The sequence below is a fragment of the Miscanthus floridulus genome, chromosome 9 (genome assembly GCF_019320115.1).
Source record: "Miscanthus floridulus cultivar M001 chromosome 9, ASM1932011v1, whole genome shotgun sequence".
NCBI lineage: Eukaryota > Viridiplantae > Streptophyta > Magnoliopsida > Poales > Poaceae > Miscanthus > Miscanthus floridulus.
This window is the reverse complement of record NC_089588.1, coordinates 20,795,303-20,820,752: the sequence shown is the minus strand read 5'-3', so window position 1 is coordinate 20,820,752 and position 25,450 is coordinate 20,795,303. Positions and strand designations below refer to the sequence as shown.

The window sequence follows — 25,450 nt, the reverse complement described above, 5'->3', positions numbered from 1 at the left end:
TCGACCTTGTTATTCTAAGGGCGATATGTGTATATCGAACATTCTTAAGCAGTTCTAGGCTTCTTGCTTGATTTTCAAAGGTACCTGAGTTTTGCAATGTATATATTCTTAAGCAGTTCTAAGCAGTTTTGCAATGTATATGTTTCAAAATACATCATTTAGTAGTCAAAATATTCATATACGATTATGAAGTAATGTAGTTACAAGAGATTGTTTGGTGTAATGATAGTAGGTGTTATTGTTAAGTTGTAGGTCACGGCATTTCATCCTAGGAAGAACACAATTTTTTGGTCTTTTGGATTTTCTGTAAAAAACACAAGTTGTAGGTGTTATTGTTAAATTGAAATACATACTGTTAAGGCCCATATGGTTGGCAGTGTATTTTCAAATTGAAATATTTTATGAAAAGACATCCAGAAAGTTCTCCAAATTAATAAAGAAATCGTGGCAGTGTATTTTCAATTTTTCATCAATCATGATATCATAGACATGCTTGGAATAAAAAAGAAATGGTACCCACTTAATGTTTTGCCACAACTGCTGTTAGGGAAGTACTCCATTAACTGGTGTGCAACATAGTGCATCAATACGAATCTCCTTGATGTTTGAGAACCCAGTGTCTTGTATCCTACAGGTGGTGACGGTACCCTGCGCGAAAGTAAACACTCCTGTCCCACCCATAATAGCCCAGTCGCCTTCTTGATTTCCTATTGTTTTAAGACTGGAGCCCTGGAATCTAGATCAGGAATACAGTATAAAACAATCCAGTCAGCTTTCAGCAGCCCAATCCATGGCGAGCTATGTGCATACAAAGTTAAAAAAAGCTATACTAGATTTCAATGTTCAAAGTATTTAAGACCAACATTAAGTAATGCCAAACCTTTCATCAGTAAACACTATGCTGCTCCAGTGGAACCAGCCATTATAGCTCATACTAGTCTTGGTATGCAGGCCTTGGGCATGTGCAACTAGCTTTTTACCAGGGCCAAGACTATCATATAAGGGGTAGTCATGCACATTGGTGTAAGCAAACATCTCAGGCTGCTCTGGATTTGCTATATTTACTTGGTTATAGTCTGGCCCACTGATGATCTGGTGCATATACAGTATGCGATTATACTTTCTCAAGGACTGTGCGGTTACAGGAGCACTCTGTGGATTAGTATTGGCCATAGGGCTGGACACATTTGAGATTGCATTGGAACCAATGATTGTCATCCCGTCCTCGAAAGTCTGCAAGTAAATGAAGGAGTTCCTCTTCTTAGTGTTAAACAAATATTTGAGCATAGAACAAAGGATTTGGAAAGCTAGCTAGGGTACTCTAGAGCTATATACTCCTTGCCTTAATTTTAGTGCAAATGAACTAAACTAGGCAGATGCCAATTCGAAGAAAACATATGCAGCTAAATCGACATATTCATTTGAACCCATTAACTTTTAAAGTTATTCAAATGTAATGAATCATATATCTTCATGGACCCTGCAATTTCTTTTACACACTCCATTCGAAATTGTAAAACATAGTTCGTGTTGTTAGGACAAGCGACCAAAATTAAAAACATTGCTAGATTTGTATCAAAAGTATTTATTACTTAAAATTACAAATTTGTATCATACAAATGACATATTAATAGTAGAGTACTTGGGTACACGACTTGTCCAGGAGATACAACCTTGAAAAGATGAACGGAGGGAGTAATCTAATATGCAGGCAAATTAATTAAGGAGCATCAAGTTGAGAAAGTGAACATGGATTAACTAGGTTTATCTATTCTCCAAAAAAAAACTAGGTTTATCTACTACAACTAAATTACATTCATTATGCTGTACTCTTGTCATTTTGACTCACAGTAGATGGGAATCTTCTGAGAAGAATGTATATATGCACATCGTTATTTAACTACTATTGGTAAACTTTTTTTTTCAAATTGAATCCAAGGGAAAATATATATGTTCATCTTTGTCGTTTAAACATAACCTACTCATAACCTACTCATATGAGCACCTAAGTAATTTCACCTCTGAACTAAAATGTCTGTTAATGGCTCGATTGTCACTCTGTTTGGCACAAGGGAGCAAAAAGTAAGCGGACAAAAAAAAATGCTAACATCACCTCATTATTACTCTCAAATGGTGTGGTCGGTGGGTAGCAGAATGCATGGATACGAATCTCCTTGATGTTTGAGGGCCCACTTTCTCGTACTCTATGTGTGGTAACGGTACCCTGCACTAAAGCAAACTCTCCGGTCCCTCCAACGATAGCCCATTCGCCTTCTTGATTTCCTATTGCATTAAAGCTTGACCCCTGGAATCTATAAAAACAATCCAGTAAGCTCGCATTGATGCTTAAACAATCAAGTCAATCAACTTATGCATGTCACAAGTTAATGTATGCGGTTACAAGTATAGTAGTAATGAAAAATCAGGATGACAGTGCATAGACGAAATATTTACAGCAGGGAAATGTTTGGAGTAAGATCAACATGGAGTTACCTTTCATAGTCAAAGACTACTTTGCTCCAGTGGAGCCAGCTGCCACCATTGTTCATACTAGTCTTGGAATGCAGACCTTGTGCACGTGCAACTATCTTCTTGCCGGGGCCAAGACTATCATATATGGGGTAGTCATGCACATTGGTATAACCAAACATCTCAGGCTTCTCTGGATTTGCTATAGGTACTTGGTTATAGTCTGTCCCAGTGATGATCTGGTGCATGTACCATGTGCGAATGTACTCAGTTGCCTGGGAGTGTGGGGTTAGAGGACCACTCTTTGGACTAGCCATCGAAGGGCTGCATGCATTTGAGGTTGCTTTGGAATCAACATTTATCATATTGTCCTTGAAAGACTGCAAACAATGGAGTTGCTCTTCTTAGTTTAAAAACAAATAATTGAATGCAGACTAACAGAATTGGAAAGCTTGTTTTTCTGGGTAGCAGTATATTCATTCAAATCACGAACGTAAGTTATTTTTGCCTTCTAAGTTTTTCTCCATGAAAATCGTACTTCTATTGTATATGTTAAATCTTCTCTTCCTTACTTGTCCTTGGTTAATGAATGCTATCACTCTCAAAATGAATCAATAATCAATAAATTAAAATAATGTCCATCAAGGTTGTATGATTGATCTACTTTCGCAGAACAACTGACATTTGCAATTAGAGGGATTGGAATGCTTCTTCCCTACCTTAATGTTGTTCAAGTTAACAGGAAAACATACATATATAAGTGAAATTTATTCTAATAAAAATATAAGGAACACATTCAAAAAGTGCACATATGTGTTATTCTAGCTTGGGGACCATGCATCCAAAAGGGGTTCATCTCATTAAATCACAGGAGCTAATACCAATTGCATGTACACAATTACCTACATGCAACAATTAATTGCAGTTGACCTTATCAAATCAGGACAACCACTATTGCACAAACCTCATCACCACCGGTTTGGAAACCCCCTTCACACCCCTGGTTTTTGCCAGCATTTGTGAAATGTGGACAGGGGGAGGCAAAGAGTGTGAGGAGAGGCTAGGGTTTCCCATTATATACTCTGAGGCCATTCATAGGTTATGATGGGTCGGATGGGCCTTTTACACTTACGATAGCAGTGTAGATATTTTCACCAGCGGTTGGTATACTGAACCGTTGGTGAAAATACTTTTAACTACCGATTCATAATACAAACCGTTGGCGAACATATTCACCAACAGTTCGTATTGCAAACCGGCGGTGAAACATAATGGATGATGAAAATGATTTCTGTAGTACCGTTACAGCAAGTACAGATGTACAAATAGAAGGTACACTTGGAAAATAAAAATGTTACTATCACCTTAATCTCAATTGGAGTGGCCTGTCCTGTGAAGCCCAATGCACGGATACAGATCTCCTTTATGTTCGAGGATCCACTATCTTGTACTCTATAGATTGTGATTGTTCCTTTTGCAAAAGCAAATACTCCTGTCCCACCAACAATAGCCCATTCTCCTGTGATCTTATTTTGATCTCCTATTGCGATAAAACTTGACCCCTCAAAACTATTTCAGGAAATGAAATAATCCAATAAGCTTGAAATGGGTGCACAAAAAAGTAAGTCCAATGACAAGTTGTGTGCATGTATCCGTGACATGAATCAATATGGATATAGTATCAGAATTTTAATTAGTAAGGGAAAGTAGGTGGGATAGGCGGATAGCAATGCAGAAAAAGCATAAATGTTATAGAAGAGAAAGTCCAAATAGATTAAGATCAAAGTACTGAAGTACGAACCTTTCATCGCGGAACACTAGCCTGCTCCAGTGGAACCAGTTATCATAGTCCAGACAAGTTTCAGTATGCAGACCTTGTGCACGTGCAACAATCTTTGCGTTGGGGTCAAGACTATCATATATGGGATAGTCATGGACATTTGTGCAACCAAACATCTGAGGTTGCCCTGGATTTGCAATATTTACATGGTTATAGTCTGGTCCGTCAAAGATCTGGTGCATGTACAATTTGCGATTGAACACAGTTCCTTCAGATTGCTGGGTGACAGGACGACTTTGAGGATAACAGTCCATGGAAAGGCCGCTAATATTTGAGCTTGAATTGGAGCCTTCCTTTATCGACTTGTCTTTGAGAAGCTGCAAACCAATGGAGGAGTGCCACTCTTTCAGTGTTAACACAAATTAATATTTTAATGTGGAAGAGAACCATTTTGCATTCTGTAACTTCAATGCAATAAGTACAACAGGTTTCAACACGTTTTTTGAGTCCAACTTCATCCTGATTGATATGGAACATGAAGAGAACCAACAGATAGCTCACCTAACATCCTAATTAAGATGCCAAATAGTCTCTTTCCTCAAATGTACCGTGGACTATCTCACATCAGAATACTTGGGTGGATGCCTTCTAATAGGCTTGAGGCTTAGTTGGCCTTTTCACTACCCCAGATCTTCAAATCAGTGTCGGTTCAACCCTCCCCCTCCCCCGCCTTCACTGCCAGATTTTGAACCGACACAGGGAAACCGGTAGTGATGGGGGGTTCACATCAGTGTCGGTTCTTACGAACTGACAGTGATGTGGTTTCCAAAAGAACCCCAAAAATAGACTGAAAAATAGGGAAAAAATTAATACTGGGAAAGACCCCACTGGACAGCCACACGGTAGCGCGTCACAAGTCAAGCGCGGGTTTTTCACGCGAAAAACCCACGCTTCGTGGCCACCGGGGCTTGAACCCCCGACCTCCTACTTATCCTGATGCTTATGCTACTTTGTTGTGAAAGGAAAATACTATTTATTCACTGAAAGGTACTCCTGAAGTAGTGCTAAAGAACAGGGCGGAAGAGAGCCAACACATAGCTCACCTAACATCCTAATTAAGATGCAAATAGCCTCTTTCCTCAAATGTACCTTGGACTACCTCACATCCGAATTTTATGAGAGTTGATGCTTGGAGACAAATATATTTACATGTTTTGTAATTTCTTTGTGATTTGCACTACCAGATCGACTTTACCGTATGATTATTAAACTTAATGTCAAGTTAACTCATACAAAATATATAAAGTATATTGTTGTTGAAGAAGATATTGCAATAATTCTTCAGTCAGATAAATGAGAGAAAATTAGGGGAAATCCTCCAAATTTTCTCATTAATTAATCAATAAGTGGAGAAAGATGTGCAGTATTTACTTTGGACATGAAATATTTAACAGTGCCAACTGATTGTAGCTACTAAAGATCTATAAAAAAATACAACTATAATTTTACTAGCAAACTTTAGGACTGTCCAGCAAACTTGTGCAATATATTTGGCTTATAGCTGTAGGGTTTAGAAATTTAGACCTGAGTGTATATCGGGTTAGAGTTGCATACTACACAAACATATATATTGCCCTACACGCCAACTAGCCAGATCTATTAATGTCAAACCATTATCTGAGATACATTGCTCTTACACTATCAATGGAAGGATCCGTCTTCTGTCCTGTCAAGATCTCTATAATTATAACACCAAGACTATATATATGTCTGTCTTAAATGTGATTACTCCACGCAAATATTCTGGCGCCATATAGCCTCATAATCTCAGGTGTTTGGATCATTATAAATATAGTAATTCAACAGGCCAGCGTTCACGCTAGAGTTAGTATCCTGTATACAAATATCACATAATGATCTAAAAAACCTGTTTACCTACTAGCCCACACATGGTTGCTATAGTCCTAAGAAATATATGGTATGACTATTAAAAAAACTTTCTAAACTATCCTGTGCGAATGCACAGGTTGATGGGTAGTTAGTATATATAGTAGGTCTGATACATGTAAACAACACACTCTCAATCTTAATATAGCTGAGGTATACATTCAATTAACTACCAAGTAATAAGTCCCATTTTGCACATGGTATAAAACAATAGAGCACATATACATCTTCAAAGTAATGATCTGTAAATTGCATTTTCACAATATATTCTACCAAAATAAGTAAAAAGACGCCTAGATTTTTATACTGCAATTTTAATATGAAAACTTTGCATTGTGTGACTACTTTCGGTTAGATTCCTTTTATTATTATTACTGGTAGGTCTGTCAAAAAGCTTTTGGGTTGAACCGGTCGGTGCATGCAACTTAATACTGTCCGGCAATCGGCTGAGATGGGAGTTGAAGGCAAGTGTAGTTTATAAAATCTGAGAATTAAAAACTAAATTTTGACAGTCTAAATAATTTCATGTAAAAACCTTGTCAACTATAAAGATTTAGACCTTGTTGAGCTCTACAATGTTGATGTAAAATTCGTCTTCCCAAAAGTTATAATTTTTTTGTGACAAACTGACAACTACTTCTTCCTGTGTTAATCAATTTATACAGGCAGTACACTTAAAGAGGTATGCCTCTATACTTGCAAAGAAAAAAGAGGTATGCCTATATTGAAGGTCATTTTTTAAGATGACCTTTGTAAGAGTCCTGCCTCTGAAAATTCATCTACAGGCTTGGTTGTTTTGGACTGTCTGCATAAATGGACTGGCCGGTTCTGAACATCACTAGGTATTTTAGGAGACCTTGATACTTTCTAGACATCTCTCATAATAAAAGAGCATGTCTCCTAGAATAGTGTTTCTGTAGTTCAAGAACATCACTGGTATTTTGGAAGACCACGATACTTTGCAACCATCTCTGTTAATAGAAGATTCTGTCTCCTAGAATCGTGTTTCTAGTTCAAATAAATCACTACTTTGCGTAGCAAATAAATCCCCTTCTGTAACGGTGATTTTGGTACGCGCTGTACATTTAATGTTTGGCTTATCTCCACCTCTTAGTATTGATGATTTATTTGGAAATTGGTCTAAGGGAGGGAGTAAGAGACATAATTCGTTGTTATTAACTGCAGCAACAGCATTATGTTGGACAATATGGATAACAAGAAATGAGGTAGTTTTTGACAAATGTAAACCAAAAACCTTTTTGCAGGTGTTATTCAGGGGAACTTATTGGCTAAGGCAATGGGCCGGACTGCAGCGGCATGACGACGCACGACAACAGCTCCTTCTTGCTGGTCAACGTTTGGAGACAGCCGCTCTGCATTTTTTTAGTTCCAATGGATGGTTGTCAAATAGGTTTATTGGTCTGTCTTAGTCTGGACTTTCTTTTATGGGTTGTTTTCTTAGTTTGTGGCTGTGAGGTGCCAAGAATTGTCCTCTGAATATTGGTTATAAACCAAGATCTTGTAATAATTGGCCTGATTCTACCGCGAGGTCGATGAAGCCGGGTATGAAATACCCTTTATCTAAAAAAACGGTGATGTTGGTAGTGCGCCGCCGCAATGGGCTGCGTCCGTCTTCGCCGACGGCCCACTTGTCCGTCGCGCTCACGCAACGAAGTCGATCGACCACGCGCAGTGACTCCGGTGCCGTTTCTCGGTGCCCGTCGGTGGCCGTGTCTTCTCTGGGCAACTCGTTCGTTTGTTAAAACTACACACATACAGATACAGATCTCTTGTTCGTTTTGAATAGAAATTCAGAAACAGATGTCAATTTGCTTCCTGTTTATTTGTGTGCGAATGAAAGAGGGAAAAGAAGGGAAAGCACTGCATGCTGCAGTATAGTGGTGTGCCGAACTGCCTGTCATACGTTCTTTTTTCACCATTGCTATTTGTCATCGCTATCGACCCACTGCAAAAAAAAAAACCTTGACCTTACGACGGAAGAAGGGCATTTGGCAAAATTCAGGGGAAAACAAGCTGTCATGCAGACATCCATATACGCGAACGACACGACAATCTTTGTTAAGCCATATAAGAAGGATGCCACTGCACTCGCTGATATTCTCGCTAAGTTCGGTGAAGTGTCAGGACTCAAAACAAATGTTCAAAAGTCATCTGTCATCCCCGTAAGATGTCAAGGCGTTGACCTAGATGAGGTCCTGCGTGATTTCCCGGCAAGACGAGCGCACTTCCCAACTAAATACTTGGGGCTACCTCTAACAAGCACCAAATTGCGGAGGATTGATTTTCAGCCACTTGTTACAAAGCTATGAGCAAGCTCACTGTTTGGAATGGCAAGAATATTAACCATGCTGGAAGGTCCACTTTAGTCAAGGCGGTCCTCACCTCACAAATTGTGTATTGCCTCACATCACTAAGATCTCCTAAAACCACGCTGAAGGAAATTGATAACCTCAGAAAGAGCTTCCTATGGGCTGGATCCGACAAGCTAACCGAGGGAAAGTGCAAAGTGAATTGGCCACGTTCCACAAGACCAACTGAATCTGGGTGCCTAGGCATTCTTCACCTTGGAAAATTTGCAAGAGCACTATGTCTCAGATGGCTGTGGAAAGAATGGGAGGAAGAAGGGAGGATGCTGAACAACCTTGACACGCCGTGTGACACGACTAATAGGCTCCTATTCGCTACAGCAACTTCAATCACAGTTGGCGACGGCATCAGAACATCTTTCTAGAGCAATGCCTGGCTACAAGGTCAAAGGCTCTACGATCTAGCGCCAAATATCTTCCAAATTTCAAAAAACAAAAACAAGTCACTCAATGAAGGTATGCGCAACAGAGCGTGGATTAGAGACATAGACCTGCGACATGCATGCTTCACGTCCCTAAACTTCATGGAATATGTCTAGCTCTGGAGCACTCTTAGGCACATCCAACTACATCCTGACAGGGAGGACAACATCAACTGGAATTTTAAGATGGATGGAAAATTCACGACAGGATCAGCCTACCACGCGCAATTTGTTGGAGCAACACTGATAAATTTCAAATAACTCATCTAGAAAGTCCAGGCGCCGCCAAAATGTAAATTCTTTGCATGGCTCGCCATCCAAAACAAAATATGGACTGTTGATAGGCTACAAGTACGAAGATGGCCGAATAATGGAGTGTGCCCCTGTGCAGCTACAGTCAAGAATCTGACGTCCATCTATTCCAAGACTGTCGCTACACTAAGCGTATCTAGGAGGGCATTGCAATATGGTTGGGTAATGAGCAGCTGTGACCTTCCGCCTAGGTGCTAGGAGACTTGGTACAAACTTGGTGGGACAACATTGATCGCACACCTTCGGCGGCGAGACGAGGTCTCCGATCCATCATCATTCTTGTCTGTTGGGAGGTGTGGAATGAAAGAAATGCAAGAATCTTCGAGCGCAAGGAGTCTGGGCCAATGCAACTCCTCCAGAAAATCAAGGATGAAGCGGGTGTTTACACCAAAATTTGGGAAAAAGAACGCGGGAACTCGAAGCATCTAGGATTGTGTCATCAAGGAATCCATTAGATGAGAATCGGTATCAGCTGATTTAGATGTAATGTCAGAATCGACTATTTTATGGATGACGTCAGCAGACGGCGTCAATGGGCTATACTTGAGTGGCGCCAGGGAGATGTGTCGGACTCTATGAATAAGGAAAATTAGGGTCCAAGTTATTATTAAGTTAGGAAGTATCCTTTTATTTCAAGAATTGTAATGAGTCGTATTTGAGTAGGATTCATGTTTATGTTCTGGGTATAAATATTATACCCTGGTTATTGTAAAAAAGGACGAACATTCAATCAACACAACCTTTCTTGCTTTCGCCATTGCATTAGGAGTCGGAGTATTGTAGATCTCGACGAGTTCTTTAGCAAACAGGGTTGCATCGACTGATCGACCTCCAACTTGCTTATGAGTGCCATCATGACTTGTATTATGCTTGTAAAGCTGCACCGGCTGATTTATCTTTTATGAGCCATAATATAAGTTAGTTATCGATCTGTATCGTAGTTTATAAGGCTGCATCAGCTGATTGATCTCTTACGAATCATAATATATATCAAAGTTATTGATCTTGTGTTAAATAACTTGTTTAATACAATATCACTAGTTATCGAATCTGCTAAGATTAGTAAGATTTTCCTTGCTGTTTTTTGTTGATTCACCAGTTATCGATCTTGCTATAATTAATGTTTTATTAATTATAACAAAATCACTCGATTGAGACAGAGATAGATCGGCATCATATTATCTTTATTGGTCGCCCTCTGATCTAGTCACGTTTCAAATCTTATAATTGATGGCTTAATTCCGCTAGATCGGCTATTTTATCTCTATTCTAATCAAACATAGTATGCATCCAAAGGCATGTTTCAATCTTGAATAAATTCACTAGTTAATGAGATCTAATCTAATGACACCACCATAGCTGCATCGATCTGCTCAAACCTCACTGGTAAGACTTTAGATTAGAAATTGTCGATTAGTGGTCTTGTTCATGATCAAGATATGTACTTTGTTTGTTTGCTATGACTACATCGGCTATTTTAGCCGATTTGCCTATACTCTCACGCATATAGCATGTTTTCATGAATCTGCCAACATATAGATGGTTTTATAGATTCTTTGGCTTTAGTTTGTTATCATTATCATAGCTGCATCGATCCGATCGAACCTCACTGTTGATGATAACAGATTAGACTCAAAACTGTTTGTAGATTCATTTATATTAGACAGACGATTTGTTCGCATGTTATACTCTTTTCATCATACTTATCGACTCGACACTTTATATGGATCATGCTCCATTTAGTCGATTATGCTTTCTTATATCGCTTCTTATGGATACGTTGGATATTGACTATTTAGTTGATAGGCTCATTAAATTGGCTATCTAGCCATACATTTGGAACTGTTCGGTGCAGCACCGACATGTTCCACCTTAAATTACTGATAAGATTTTCTCTCCTTGTCAAATGCAGGTCAAATTGACTGGCATGTCGTTGTGTTTTCAGAATCGACTGGTTCTGTGTTGAAGCCAAGCAGATCTCTGGTCTCGTTTTACTCAGATCTTTTGGCTTGCTATGTGTTGATCACATCGTCATATTTTTGTCAACACATTTTTTGGCACGCCCGGTGGGACCACAATCGTCATGGCGGTTCACAACAACAAGGACATTCTTATGGTACATTATGAAGACTTGCCTGCTGAGGATAAAGATGTCATTGGTAAAGCTATAGAGGAGTTTCAAAACAAGTGCTTGTTGTCATACACCAAAACACGTGACAATAAAGTTATTCAGAAATATCCACTGCCGAGAGTTTTGATGCATGGGCAGTTAGATACAGACGAAGTTGATGACATCTATGTCATTGCCGATGTCCACCAGTAGAGCATCAATGTGAATGATTCTGTGTTGATTTGTAGAGGGACATTGTAGGCGGCACTGTTGCAGTTGATTTTGGTTCTGTTGCCTACCAAGATTGTTGTGGAGATGCCTCTTTCCATCATTTCGACGGGCCTGACGAAGTTGATGTCGATGACATTATGTGTAGCACTGCTGTCGACGAGAATGCGTACACCCTGATCGAGGAGGATGTCAGCGAAAACATGTTGTGCCACCCACGCACCCTAGAGTTCTGGGCCCCAATCATCATTATAAGGCTAGCGTCGTTATCATCAAAACTTGAATAAATATCCTACCAAAATAAACCTCCATGTTGAATTCTAAGTACCAAACTTCTCTTTTTTATAGTGTAAGCTTGGAGATTATTACAAGTAGGAAAAAGGGAAAGCGTCTAACTCTGGAGCATAAAAATGGTAGCCTATACTAAATATAATTTGTTTTGCATGATATTTCATATCAAATAATTTTTTGATATACATGAACATGTATAGGTCAAGAAGTGGTTCAGATCAGCCTAAACCACTTTCAATTGAGTTTTATATGTCCATAGATGAACCAGAAGTTGTTGTCAAGGTCAAGGGCAAAAGGAAGAAGAAAGAAATAGATTAAAAGGCTACAAAAAAATCTTTAAAAATCTTTTGTTGCAACTTGATAGCCCTGCAATGGGCACAAAGAGCAAAAGACTAGTAGTCCTGCACTGAGCACAAGGAGCAAAAGAAGACTCAGTTTGTGATTCATGTATGGGATAATTGTCTAAATATGTGTTATGTGGTAGAGATGTCTATCTGTCATGTAATTGCCGCAAATCCGCCCCTACCGGGACCTTGAAGTCGAAGGAGTAACACATTCTCTGTGTACAGGAATCCCACGAAGGTGCGCTGCACGCGCCAGGGCATGCAAAGGCACGCGCCCATCGAGCCCGTTTAAGGCTGTTTTTGGCCAGAGGGAGACCCGACATGCTGGAGTGAATGAAGAGACCTATATGTACCAGAAGAAACAACGTAAAAAGGCCCTGTTTGGCTGACGATGGGATATGTCGAACTGGACTTGTTATATTGGGCTGTTGGCTGCGCCAAGAGCCCAGAACTAGCCGCCTTTCTTCCATGGGTCAACTGCCGAAATAAAACGTGCTTTCAAGTCAAAATAATCCAAGGTCGGCTCGGCCTAACTCATTAAGCTCTTGAGAGGATCTAGGAGCAACCGATGAGAGCCTCCTGCGTTCAGTCCTGCCCATCCCAAACTGCACAGGCATTCCTGACATAATTGACAATCCGGCGCGTGACTACCATCCCGCGGTCATCAAGTTATTGGTAATTTGCTATGCCTGACATATTGACGACATCAACACACGGTAGATTTGCTAGCTCTTGATGGGGAGGTTCTAGGACCAGGACCAGCTGATGAACCTTACCCCGTTGTTGCGTCTTCCCCCGCGCCAGCGGCCGATGTCGGGCAGCCGGAGGCCGTGCTTACTGAGCAGGCCCTGGCGGCTCAGTCATCTTCGAGCCCTCCGCCCGCCAGGCCGCTGGCTGAGGAGAGTCAGCCCTTTGGGCCTTCGCCGCATGATATGGCGGAGACTTCTGGCCAGGGGGCTCGGCAGGCGGCCCAGCCTGGGCTTTTTATGAGTAAGTTTGTTTGTCGCACATTTTTGTGTTTACTGTCTTCGCCCGGTTTATTTGTTTATGTATTCTACCAAGTGCTAATACCGTGTACTTGTTGCTTTGTAGGTGATGTCATGGTTGGACTCCTCACCCTGGAGGAGCGAGTGGCCGCTGCCAGCATCAGGTTTGGTCCGGGGCAGCCGAGGCCGATGGCGCCGGGTCCAAGTGAGTATAGAGTGTTTTTATCTTACTCATCTTTTGGCCTGTTGTTATTGCCTATTTCTGATCGGCCCTCTGACCTGAGTTGTTGTTGTTTTTTTGCTACGCAGGCTCCTCCGACACTTCTATCTCAGGTTGGGAAGAGTGCTATCTTGGGGTTTTTGGAGACGTCAGAGGTGGTCTCTGGCAGTTGGTGTATGTATTGTGAGATTTGCTTTTCTCACCTTATGGTTTTGTGTTTGTTTGTTCTTCTTTGAACAGATCACTTCAAACAGCGTCTGAGGGACATGGATTTCTTCCAACTTCTCCGTGTTCATCTAGAACACCAGAGCTTGGTACGTCTTCGGCGGTTTGCCTTTTTTGGTGTATGTTCACCTTTAGACTTGTTTTTGTTTCTATTGCTGATCACCTTGGTCTTCTTCTTTCTGATCGCAGGGGTATCACACGGCCGTTGTTATGGAAGAGCGCTGCACTCGCGAGGTCTCCGACCGAGATACTGCGATTGAAGCGCTCAAGGCGGAGAACGAGCGCCTGGAAGGTGAAAAAGGGGGTTTGGCCAACTCCCTTGCAGCTCTCCGCCTTTCTCTGACGGAGAAGGAACAAGAAAAGGAGGCTTTGAGTGCCGATCTCGCCAAGGCCCGGGATGCAGAAGCTTTGTCCGCCAAGCAGGCCCGCAGGGCGAACGAGTTGGCCGAGGGTCTCCGGCGAGAGCTGGCCTCTGAGAAGGAATCCGCAGCTGCGGTGGGGGAGCAGCTGTCTTTGACGACGAGGTGTTTGGACTCGGTCAAGGGGGTCCTTGCTGCAACCAATGGCCATTACCGGGCCATCGTCGCCGAGTTCAGAGGCGAAACCTCCGCTCCTCCGGAGGAAGACAACGTCTACGCCCTCGCCTCCTAGCTAAAGCGTCACCTTGTGATGCTCCCTAGTCTGATCAATGGCTGCATGGACTACGGGGCACTGGCGGGAGTAGCGAATTACGCCAAGCTTTTGGTGCGCGGCGGGTGTACGCATACCGAAAGTATTCCGGAGGGAGCACTGTCGGGTCCGAAGGAGCTTGGTGAGACTTCTCTTGGTTTGCGAAAAACCTTGAGAAATTTCATTGGGTACTTTTGGGCTCCATTTGGGAGACCTGCTGCCCGGAAACTGGCGGAGGAAAAGTGGGCGAAGGTATTTCTAGTCTTTGTAGCCGCTATTTTTCTCCCCTTGCTTTTTGCGAAGCTGCGAAGGCTTTCATTGCCTATGCCCCTGATATTTTAGGCTGTGCTATAGGATGCGCAGAAGAGTCTTGCGGGCAGGCCTCCGCCAGTTTCGCACTCGGCGACCGCGGGCGACGCCTCCGCCACCGCTGCCGCTCCGGTGGGCGCTACGATCGGCGGTGGTGATGGTCGGAGGCCGCAGGCGCCGTCCCCGCCCACAGTTGATGCGGGCTCCATTCTAGGGACTTCTGCTGTGGCCGGCACGCCAGAGGTCAAGGCTCTTTGTAGGACTTACCTGTTTTGACTTGTATATTGTAGTCCAGTTGGACTCTTATAAATAAAGTTTCTTTTGTTCTGAATGATTTTGTGGAAAATTTTAATCTTGCGTAGGTTCCGAATCGGGAGCCTACGCAAGATGTTGCGCCTTTGACTCTCTACAACGACGGTATTTATGTGAGCGGAGAGCTTTGGGAGTATTGGCGTTCGGCCTTTCCCCGCAGCGTTGCGTGCAACGTGTTTAAGTCAGTTAAGTTTGACATAGACGACGAGCGCGCTGGGTTTACTCGCGCGCTTGCTTGGCATGGACCTCCGCCATAATAGTTTGGATTTTATTGTAAGTTTGTGTCCTGTAAGAATGGTACTTGACATTTTATGGAATACAAAACAGGTTCACTTTCTTGATTGTTTGTGCGGGGGCTTATGTCTGTTGTGCTGGTTTACATATCTCATCTAGTCCCGAGCTTGCACACCGTGGGCCTTTGCTTGGGCGAACGTGCGCGATACAGAGGTGGTGGCCAGGACCTCCGCCCCATGTTCTCTCCTTCTCTGTGCTTGCTTGATGGCCGGGGTAGAAGTGTTGGCAGATTTTTGTCCGGCGGAGGCGTACTTGAGGTCCACCTGGCGAGGCTTGCTGAATCGGTGTGTAATCCGATAGGAGGTTTGGCGCGGCTTGTGCAGACGGTGGAGACTTTTGGTATTTCTTTAGCTGGGTGTTTTAGCTATCCGGTGGTATGGGCCTCCGACGCTGCACACCCGTGGGACATGTTTCATTTGTGGAGATGGCAGGTTAGGTCTCCGGTGTTAGGGGGATGTTACAAGATTTTGTGCGATATCCCCCTTCTTCTGTAGGCCTGCGCTGTTCATCACCGTGCCATAGTTCCTGTCTCTTTTCCCACTATCTCCGACCGTCTACTGGTGCCTCCGATTTTATGAGTTTTCGTACAATATCTACGGCCGACTTAGATATCTAAGGAGACCCCTGCCTCCATGGCTGTTGTTGTGGCTTGTGCTTGTGCACTACCTTCTTCCCCCCTTGCGCCCTATGCTGACTGAGGTTTTAAGGGCATGGGGGGTGGTGGCTTTTGGGTGTTAACCTTTTGGTACGTTGTTAGTTGGAACGTATCTTGGCTTTGATGGCCTATATCTTGCTTGAATTATTCTTTCCTTTTGAGATCTTTTGAAGTAAATAGGCCTAGCGCCATAATGGTGACAGTGTTTTGTCAGACATTTTCCTCTTTTTGCTGTTTTCGATGGCGTAGACCTTTTTCCTGGTTCTAGCGCCATAATGGTGTTACCCCTGATGCTTGGGGTGGTTTTTGTTAAGGTCGGAGGCCTGTTTGGCCGAGGTTGTTATTGCCTTGATGCCTGAATTTGTTCAGGTCTTCGTCAAGGGTCAGAGGCCTATTTGGCCAAGGTGGTTTCTGCCTTGATGCCTAAATTTGTTCAGGTCTTCATCAAGGGTCGGAGGCCTGGTTGGCCAAGGTGGTTTCTGCCTTGATGCCTGAATTTGGATAGGTCTTTGTCAAGGGTCAGAGGCCTGTTTGGCCAAGGTGGTTTCTGCCTTGATGCCTGAATTTGTTTAGGTCTTCGTCAAGGGTTGGAGGCCTGTTTGGCCAAGGTGGTTTCTGCCTTGATGCCTAAATTTGGACAGGTCTTTGTCAAGGTCGAAGGCCTGTTTGGCCATAGAGGTCGCTTCAAATTGCCAATGCCTGTGGCCGGTGCTTTGAAAGGACCTGTGCTTATTTTTGTTCACCGAATATTGCAGCGCCAGAGCTAGCCGCTTTCGGTTTTGGACTTTTCAAGAGTTCTTTTGGGGAATTACCTCTTTATACTTCTAGAGGATTTTTACATTGAGCCTGCCTCATTAAAAACCTCACCTCCGCTTGGAGTTCCCCTGTGAGTAAAAGAGTATAGGCTCTTTTACATTTTTTGGGTTGAAGAAAAAAAGAGCTGAAAGGTAAATGAACGGAGGGGCCTCCGCTTATTATTTGCGGAGGTTGCCCTTTGGTACATTGCCTAGATGTAGTATCTGTGGAGGTTGTCAATATTCCAGGTGTGGGTTGTTGTGACACCTTCGCTGTCGGTCAAGTGGAAAGAGCCAGGGCGGCCTGCTATCGTTGCTGTGTATGGGCCTTCCCATTTTGGTTGTAGTTTGCCAACAAGTTGTGCGTTGGGTTTTCTTTTGAGTATGAGGTCTCCGTGTTTTATGTCTTTTCTTACCACCTAAGAGTCTCTCCACTTCTTGGTTTGGGACTGATATTTTGCAATGTTTTTGAATGATTCCAGTCTTATGGCTTCTATTGTTTCTTTTGCATATTCTTCATCTTGCAACATTAGCTGTCTCGTTGTGCGGAGGCTTTTGTGCTTGATTTCTTCTGGCATCATGGCCTCTTCTCCATAAAGTAGTTTGAATGGTGTGAATCCTGTTGTTCTTGAGATAGATGTATTGTGTGACCAAATCACTCTGGGTAATTCATCTACCCATTTTCCTTTGCGTAGGCCCAGCAATGTTTTTTATATTGCTGAAAACACTATTCTATTTGCTCTTTTCACAGCACCATTGGACTTTGGGTGGTATACTGAGGCAAAGGCTAGTTTTGTCCCAATGCTTTTGCAGAATTCTTTGAAGTTCTCTGAATTGAATTGTTTTCCATTGTCTACTGTCAGAATCCTCGGTACACCGAATCTGCAAATGATGTTTTGCCAAAAGAATTTTCTGATAGTTTCTGAGGTTATCTTCGCCATCGGCTTTGCTTCTATCCGTCTTGTAAAATATTCTACTACCACTACTGTGAATCTGTTTCCTCCTTAGGATGGTGGTAATGGGCCGACCAGGTCCATACCCCATCTTTGTAGCGGCCATGTTGGAGGTATAAGCTGTGTCTCCGACGATAGTTTTGACTGCCCGTTAGAGAATGTTTGGCATGCTTTGCATGTTCTGACTGTCTGCTCTACGTCTTGTATGTGTGTTGGCCAATAAAAGCCTTGCCTTATTGCCTTTACTGATAATGCTCTAGAGCCAATGTGCGACCCGCAAATTCCTGAGTGTATTTCTTGAAGCAACTCTATGCCTTCGCTCTACGATATGCATTTGAGGAGAGGCTGGACTACTCCTTTCTTGTACAGTACACCATCTATGATTGTGTAATTTCTTGCCTTGGCCTATATTGTTGCTGCTTTTGCTTCATCTTCTTCGGTGGTTTTGCCTTCTAAGAATTCTGTTATGGCCTTTCTCCAATCTTCATTTTGCAGGTGTAGTATGGGCTTAGGTGCCTTAGATGTCTCTGCAGTTGCCGGAGACTTCAGGATCTGGTAAAAAGTGTTTGGTGGCAGTGGCAAGTTGTTTGCCACAGCTTTTGCTAGTTCATCTGCCTCTGCATTTTCTGATCTTGGGATGTGCTTCAGGGTGAAGCCCTCGAATCTCCGCTCCAAATTTCTGACAACGGATATGCATTTGATGAGTTCTGGCTCTCTTGCTGTGTATTCTTTCTCTACTTGGCCAGTAACCACTTGAGAATCTATTTTGACTATCAATGTTTTTGCCCCTAGGGCCTTTGCTTTACTAAGCGCTAGGATCAGGCCTTCATATTCTGCTATGTTGTTTGTTGATTTGAACTCTAGCCTTACTGTGTATTTCAGTCTAACTCCAGAGGGTGCCGTTAGGACGGCGGAGGCTCCTACTCCGGCTTGGCCCCAGGCTCCATCCGTGAATGCTATCCAGCCTTGAGTGGTTGGTTGTACCTTGGGCTCTGTCGGAGGTGTCCAATCTGCTACAAAATCGGCTAGTGCTTGTGATTTGACTGCTGTTCTGGGGACATACGAGATACCAAACTGTGATAGCTCTGTATCCCATTTGCCTATTCTACCGGAGGCTTCTTTGTTTCTGAGCAAGTCTTGCAGTGGCAGCGATGTTGGGACTGAGATTTCGTGGGCTTGGAAATAATGCTTTAGTTTTCTTGATGCCATCAGCACTGCGTAGGCAACTTTTTCTACCTTAGTGTAGTTTAGCTTGGCTCCGGACAGTGCTTCTGAGATAAAATAAACTGGCTTTTGAGTTTTGCCTGATTCTTTTTCCAGCACGTGAACTAAGACTGCGTTGACTGCATGGTCGGAGGCCGCCACATATAGCAATAGGTGGCTGTCCGATTCTGGGACGGAGACCATCAGTGAGTTTGCCAGATACTCTTTCAAGTTATGAAATGCCTTCGACTGCTTGGACCCCCACTCGAAGTTGTCTCCACCCCTCAGGGCTTGGAAGAAGGGTAGGCTGCGTTCTGCTGATTTTGAGATGAATCTGTTGAGCGCTGCTATTCTTCCCGTCAGCTTTTGCACTTCTTTCTTGTTTTTGGGTTCTGCCATTGTCATTATTGCTCTGGTTTTGTCTGGGTTCGCTTTGATGCCTTCGCTGCTTATGATGTATCCGAGCATCTTCCCTTTTGTGACTCCAAATATACATTTTTCTAGGTTGAGGCAGAGGCCAGCTGTCCTGAGGTTGGCGAAGGTCTCCTGTAAGTCGGAGACATGATCATCCTTGTTCTTGCTCATGACCATTATGTCATCGACGTAGGCTATGATCTTTCTATCTAGTTGTGAGCCCAAAACTTCCTTTGTCATTCTGGCAAAGGTTGCTCCGGCATTTTTGAGGCCCTCCGGCATTCTGGTGTAGCAATATGTCCCGAATGGAGTGGTGAAACTTGTCTTGTCTTCGTCTTCTTTTTTCATCTAGATTTGGTGATACCCAGAGAAACAGTCGAGGAGAGAAAACCTCTGGCATCTGGCTGCCTTGTCGACAGAGGCATCTATTCTTGGCAATGGGAAAGGGTCTTTTTTGCAAGCTTTGTTCAGATCTGTGAAATCTATGCACATTCTCATTTTGCCATTCTTCTTTGGTACCAGTACTACGTTTGCAAGCCATTCTGAATACTTGACTTCCCTGATGACTTTTGCATCTAGCAATCTTTGCACCTCCGCCTTTGCTACCAGGATTCTATCCTCCGACATTTTTCTCTGTTTCTGCTTTCTTGGCCTCATGTTTTCATTGATATCCAGTTCATGTTGTATGATGTCCCTGCTGACTCCCTAGAGGTCGGAGGCTGACCAGGCGAAGATGTCTTTGTTTTTTACTAGAGTTTCCGTGAGGTCTTCCTCCTCTGCTTTGCTCAATTCTGAGCTGATTGTTACTTTTCTGTCTGGTAACTCCTTTTCTAGAGGGATCACCTTTGTCTCTTCTTGACCTGCCATATCTATTTTTCCTCTGGGCATATCCGGAGGCTCTAGTTCTTTGTCTGCCGACTCGACTGCATTAATGTTTATTTGGGCTCTGTAGATTGCTTTTTCTATGTTTCTTGCTTCTTTCTGGCTGCCTCGGACTGTGATAATACCATGGAGTGCTGGTATTTTGATGCACAGGTAGGCCATATGCAGGGCTACGTTGAATTTGGTTATGAATCCTCTGCCCAAGATGGCATTGTATGGGTAATACAGATCGACGACGTCGAAGGTTATGTATTCGGTTCTAGCATTTGCTTGGGTTCCAAATGACACTGGGAGTGATATCTTTCCTAGTGCTTGTATCTGCTTGCCTCCGAATCCTATCAAAGGGGATTCGGAGGGCTGTAGTTGATTCCTGCTGAGCTTCATTTGGTCAAAGGTATTTGCAAAGATGATGTCTGCTAAACTGCCAGTGTCAATCAACACTCTGCTTATCTCCCATGCTGCTATGTTTGTCTTGATTACCATTGCGTCTGTGTGAGGGTAGCTTTCTAGCTGGAGATCTTCTTCTATGAAGGTGATTGGGACTCTGGACCAATCTGTGTATTTTACTGGGCCTTGGACTGCTACATTGTTTACTAGGCGGAGGTGATCCTTTTTCTCCTTTTTCGTTTGAAACTCCATTGATTATCCTCCGGCAATTGGTAGTATCATGCCTATTGTTGGTAGTGCTCCATGAGGGTTGACTTGGTTTTCTGGGTTTGGCTCATTTTTTGGTGTTGGGGGTTGGTTGTGAGGTGGCGGTGGAGGCAGTTGCTGCATGTGCTGCTGTTGCGGCGGATGCTCGAACCTGGTTTGGTTTTGTGGCGGTTGGTTTGTTTCAAGGTAGGTTATGTGGGGAGGTTTTAGGTTTATGTAGTTCAGGCTTGCCTCCGACCTGTAGTTTCCCGCTGGAGGCTGCTGCGAAGGCACTGACCGCCATGCTGGTAGGAAGTTTGGGTAATAGGCAGAGGCCAGTGTGGAGGGATGTATTTGGTTTGCGTTTAGCGCTGGGTACATTAGGCAGTACTGCTGGTGGCCAGTTGTGTAGGTGGTGTTGACCTCTCATGCGCTCTGCTATGTCAGAGGTTGGGCAGTCTGCTTGTTCTTCATCCTTTCCTGTGTCTCTTTTGTCTCTAGACAATCTTTGGTGCTGTGCCCTGCGCTTTCGCCATGAAAAACGCAATATGGCCTGCGTTGTTTCTGCTTTTGGTTTTTGTTCCAGTTTTTGCCTTGGTAACCTTGCCGACCTTGGTTCCTGGTCTGGGTCTCCGGCCTACTGGCGCTGCCAGTTGCCCTTGTTCGGGGTAAGGTTGACCCTCGATGCTGAGCACTTGCCCCTGGCCTGGTTTCTGATTTGATGCATTCTGGTTCGTATAGCTCTTCTAGGAGTTTTTGCTGCTGTTTTGCTGTCTGTTTTGACCCTGCTCCTCCAGCCTTTTCCATAGGTCATTGTCTGATCTGCAGTATTTCTTGAACTCATCATACAACTGTCGTTTGGAAGTTGGTTTCTTTCTTGATAGGTGTGCTGTGAATGGCCCGATTCGGAGGCCTTTGATCGCTACTTCAATGGCGATCTCGTCTGGGACGTCTGGTGCCTTCGCCTTTAGTTGCACGAATTTCCGGAAGTAGTCGTGTAGTGTCTCTCTGCATTTGCTTGCCTTGGAACAGATCTATGGATGTCAGCGACTGTGATGTTAGCCCCTTGAAATTTGCCAATATCTTGTCCCGGAGGTTTTCCCAAGAATAGACCGTGCTTGGTTTGAGCATGGAATACCAAGCCAACGCGTCACCTTCGACAGCAATAACAAATGACTTTGCTAGGACGGCGTTGTCTCCGCCGGTGGAGGCTACTGCTACCTCATAACTCATAATGAACTGATGGGGGTCTGTCTTTCCGTTGAACTTTGGTAGTGTGATTGGCTTGTACGCCGTTGGCCATGGCGATTGTTGTATGCCTTCAGAGAGTGGGGACTTGGGATCGATAGGCCTCCGCATCACCTGAGATGGCATTGTGGTCGGGCTAATCACTGGCGGAGGTATGGTTGCAGTTGGTGTTGCTGTGGAGGCTAGGATTGCGGAGGTTGACGCTGGTACTGCATGCTGCATACTTAGCATCTCAGCATGTAGGACTGCCAACTGCTGCCTTATTTCTGCTGCTTGTGCTGACGCTTGAGTAGCTTGCTGATTAGCTGCGAATGCTGCTACCATTCTATCTATTTCTTGTTGCGCTCTTTGCAACTGTGCTTGCAGCTGTTGCAGTTCTTGCTCAAGTGTTGTGCCTGAATTTGGTTAGGCCTCCGGATCTTGAATCTCTAGATCTTGGGGTTCCGGTGGTTGACCCTGGGCATCTGCTCTAGTGTCATCCTCTGCTGGCGAGGTTGCGTAGGTGCTACGAGTGGTGCGCCTAGGCCTTCCTCTCTGACCCGTGGTCGTTGCTGCTCTGGTTGTGGTTTTTCTTTTCCCTGCCATCGTTGGTTTGCCTTGGCTAAACCACGGTGGGCGCCAATGTTGAGACTTGCGGTCTTAGATAGTGTAGAGAGGGTACAAGCCTCCACCTGCTAAGCGCTGCCCTTAGGCGGAGGCTCAGGAAACAGGCACGACAAGTGGGCGTGTAGGGAAATGGCACGTAAAACTAGGGTTTCATTCATTCATTCTCCAACCACCTGTACTGTTATAAGTGTTCCCTATTTATAGGGCTCAACTACCACTTTTACAGAGTTTACAATAGTACCCTTCAACTGCTACAGTACATTCTCGGAATATTCCACTACTCGCCTTTCGTCTCGGGGGTAATCTTGTCATGCCGCCCTCAGGTACTGGGCCTGCGCGATCAACTGGCCAATCAGGCCTCTGGACCTCCGCCGTCGGTTTCCGCCCCTGGGACACCGAGGCCGCAGACCCCCGATGCCCAGTATTGCCGTCCTCCTACTTGGGTCTCTGCCCCTACGAGCGGAGGCCGAGCCGGCGCGCCCGCACCGTCCACGAGCGCCTTCCTCTGGTTACCTACACACACGTAGGTAATGTTGGCACTTGATTAGCCTTGCAGCAGGGCGGCCTCTGCACCCTCCGCCCGGAGACGCCTATGAGCTAACCGAGCGGAGGCTGCGCCAGGGTCACCGGCAGCGTCCTGCAAGCGGTCTAAGAAACCGTCATCTTTCTGGGTCTGGAGGCGTGGTAGCTGGGCCTTTGCTTAGGTAGTTGGTCGGAGACGTCTTTGCGAACTGCTGGCCGCTTAGGTCTCCGCCACTCTCGGAGGCCATGTTACAACACCAGCAATGGCGCCACCGCGGTCAACCCGCCGCCGGTCCTGTTCCAGCCAGTCAAGCTTGCATCTCGGCCGTCCATCTCTAATCCAACGGCCGTGGATGGCCGGTACCCCTTCGCTGCGAGTTTTTCAAAAACACCCTTATAATTATCTGAGACTTAACCCGCAGTCCAAAGCGTGTTTCCCGATTCCGTTTTCTTTTTCTGAAAGCGTACTTTGGCTCAGTTAAATTGAAAATACGTTTTTAGCTATTTACAGTTTTGCCACTAGATTTGTTTTAGCCATAAAATCTTTGTTTTAACTCTGATTTGATCCGTTCAAGTTGCGTTAGGTTTGTAATTAAGTAATCTACATGTTCATACTACTGCTAGACATGTTTTCAACTTTTAAAATTCAAGGTTAGATTTAATCTATTATTTTACTATAGGAAATCTTGTTTAATTCATAACTTCTTCGTTTTAGCTCCGATTTTTGCGATCTTCGCGTCTGTGTGTTCATAGCAAGACGTAGATTCGTTTTCCAAACTTTGCATCTTGATCTTAAGCTGTTGGTGTACTATTCTAATCTATAGCTTTTGTTTGCTATGCATGATTGCTCCTGGATGCTTGTGTGTTGCTGTGGTTATCAAGTATAGACGGTGAGCAATTCGTGGGAGATCAAGAGTACTACTTTGACGAGCAGGATCAACAGGAGTGCTTTGCTCAAGGCAAGTATAGCATGGGATCATCCTTGTTTCCTATTCACTTTAATACATTAAATTCATGTTGCATGTGTCACCTTGATAGGGATTCCCTAGAATTGAACTTATACCTTGTCACCTATGGCATATGCATTGGGTAGCTTTGCTAGTGCTCAATTAAATCATGATCTTGTAACTTGACTAATGGTATATGCAATAAACATTAAAATATGACTTTTTAGCAACTTGGAAACAGGGGGCTAGAGTGTTTAGCTACTTTCTAAATGCTTCTGATTCCTCTCCCTAAGGACTTATCTGTAAGTGATCATCCGGGACTTACAGTACAGCTACGAGGGCTACATGGCTCTGGCTTTAGCTCAGTATGAGGACCTTTTCTAGCTTGTTAGTGGTTACCTTTATTGGCATAAGAATGGCTTGATGAATCGGGTATAGTGCGGCTTCTATCCCCTTGAGTATAGGCTGTGCGTCATTGTGCCATCGAGAAGGAGGGCTATATATCCGTTTGCCGAGTGAATCTAATGGCCCTAACTTGTTAGACGAACCTTTGAAAGGCTTCATAGTGACCCTTGCCTGCTCACCTTGGAAGTGTTTTGGGAGTTATAAATCCGGGCATATGGGTATCACGACTCACAGTGAAAGTGTACAACCTCTGCAGAGTGTAAAACTGGTATATCAGCCATGCTCACAGTCACGAGTGGCCTTGGAACCCTTATGGAATAGATGAACACTAAGTATTATTGTTTATGCTATTCATTATTCATGTTTACATTGATCATGTGTTCTACATTAGGAATTGAAACAACTTGTTGCTACTCTTAAGCTAAAATTGTGACAACTAAAAGCTAAATGCTGTTAAACCTATGTCAAGCCTTTTGAGCCTCATGAACCCCATGTTACACTTGTTGAGAACGACAAGTACTTACGCTTGTTTATTTTCATTACTTGGATAAAAATTCCGGATGGGTAACAGATGGCTATGGGTATGATGATTTTCCGGAGGACTTCTAGACTTGTGGTCAACCAGTCGACGTCCCTGTGAAATGGAGCTTCCGCGAGAGATCTTTTATTACTTCCGCTACATTTATGTGAAAACTCTGTCTTATTCGTGATGTAATAAACACTTGTGATGATACTATTCAAAATTTGTCGGCTTATGTGTGTGACTGATCTCTGGGCGCACATAAGATTTTGCATCCCATTTTATCCTTAAAATTGGGTGTGACAAAAGCATATGCGAGTTTCAAAATACATGGAAACCATAGCAACGATGTCGAGTTCATTG

General features: G+C 43.8%; 1 protein-coding gene across 1 annotated transcript; it reads right to left on the bottom strand.

The window, feature by feature from the left end:
- Positions 1–2,053: 2,053 nt before the first annotated feature.
- On the bottom strand, positions 2,054–4,591 carry LOC136479409 (uncharacterized). The gene is made up of 5 exons (XM_066477286.1): positions 4,271–4,591; positions 3,834–4,038; positions 2,901–2,920; positions 2,494–2,769; positions 2,054–2,312 (listed from the first exon to the last, which is right to left on the bottom strand). The coding sequence occupies exons 1-5, from the start codon at positions 4,561–4,563 to the stop codon at positions 2,054–2,056; spliced, it is 1,053 nt and encodes a 350-aa protein (XP_066333383.1). The 5' UTR covers positions 4,564–4,591.
- Between the last annotated feature and the right edge of the window lie 20,859 nt (positions 4,592–25,450).

Bases quoted from the DNA above. Each gene is read 5' to 3' on its own strand.
- LOC136479409 (XM_066477286.1), bottom strand. From the start codon at position 4,563: ATGGACTGTTATCCTCAAAGTCGTCCTGTCACCCAGCAATCTGAAGGA. The intron at 2,921-3,833 runs GTGATAGTAACA...CAGAAAAACAAG, and splicing joins CCACTCCAATTGAGATTAAG to CTTTCCAATTCTGTTAGTCT. The intron at 2,770-2,900 runs GCATTCAATTAT...TAGTCCAAAGAG, and splicing joins CTTTCCAATTCTGTTAGTCT to TGGTCCTCTAACCCCACACT.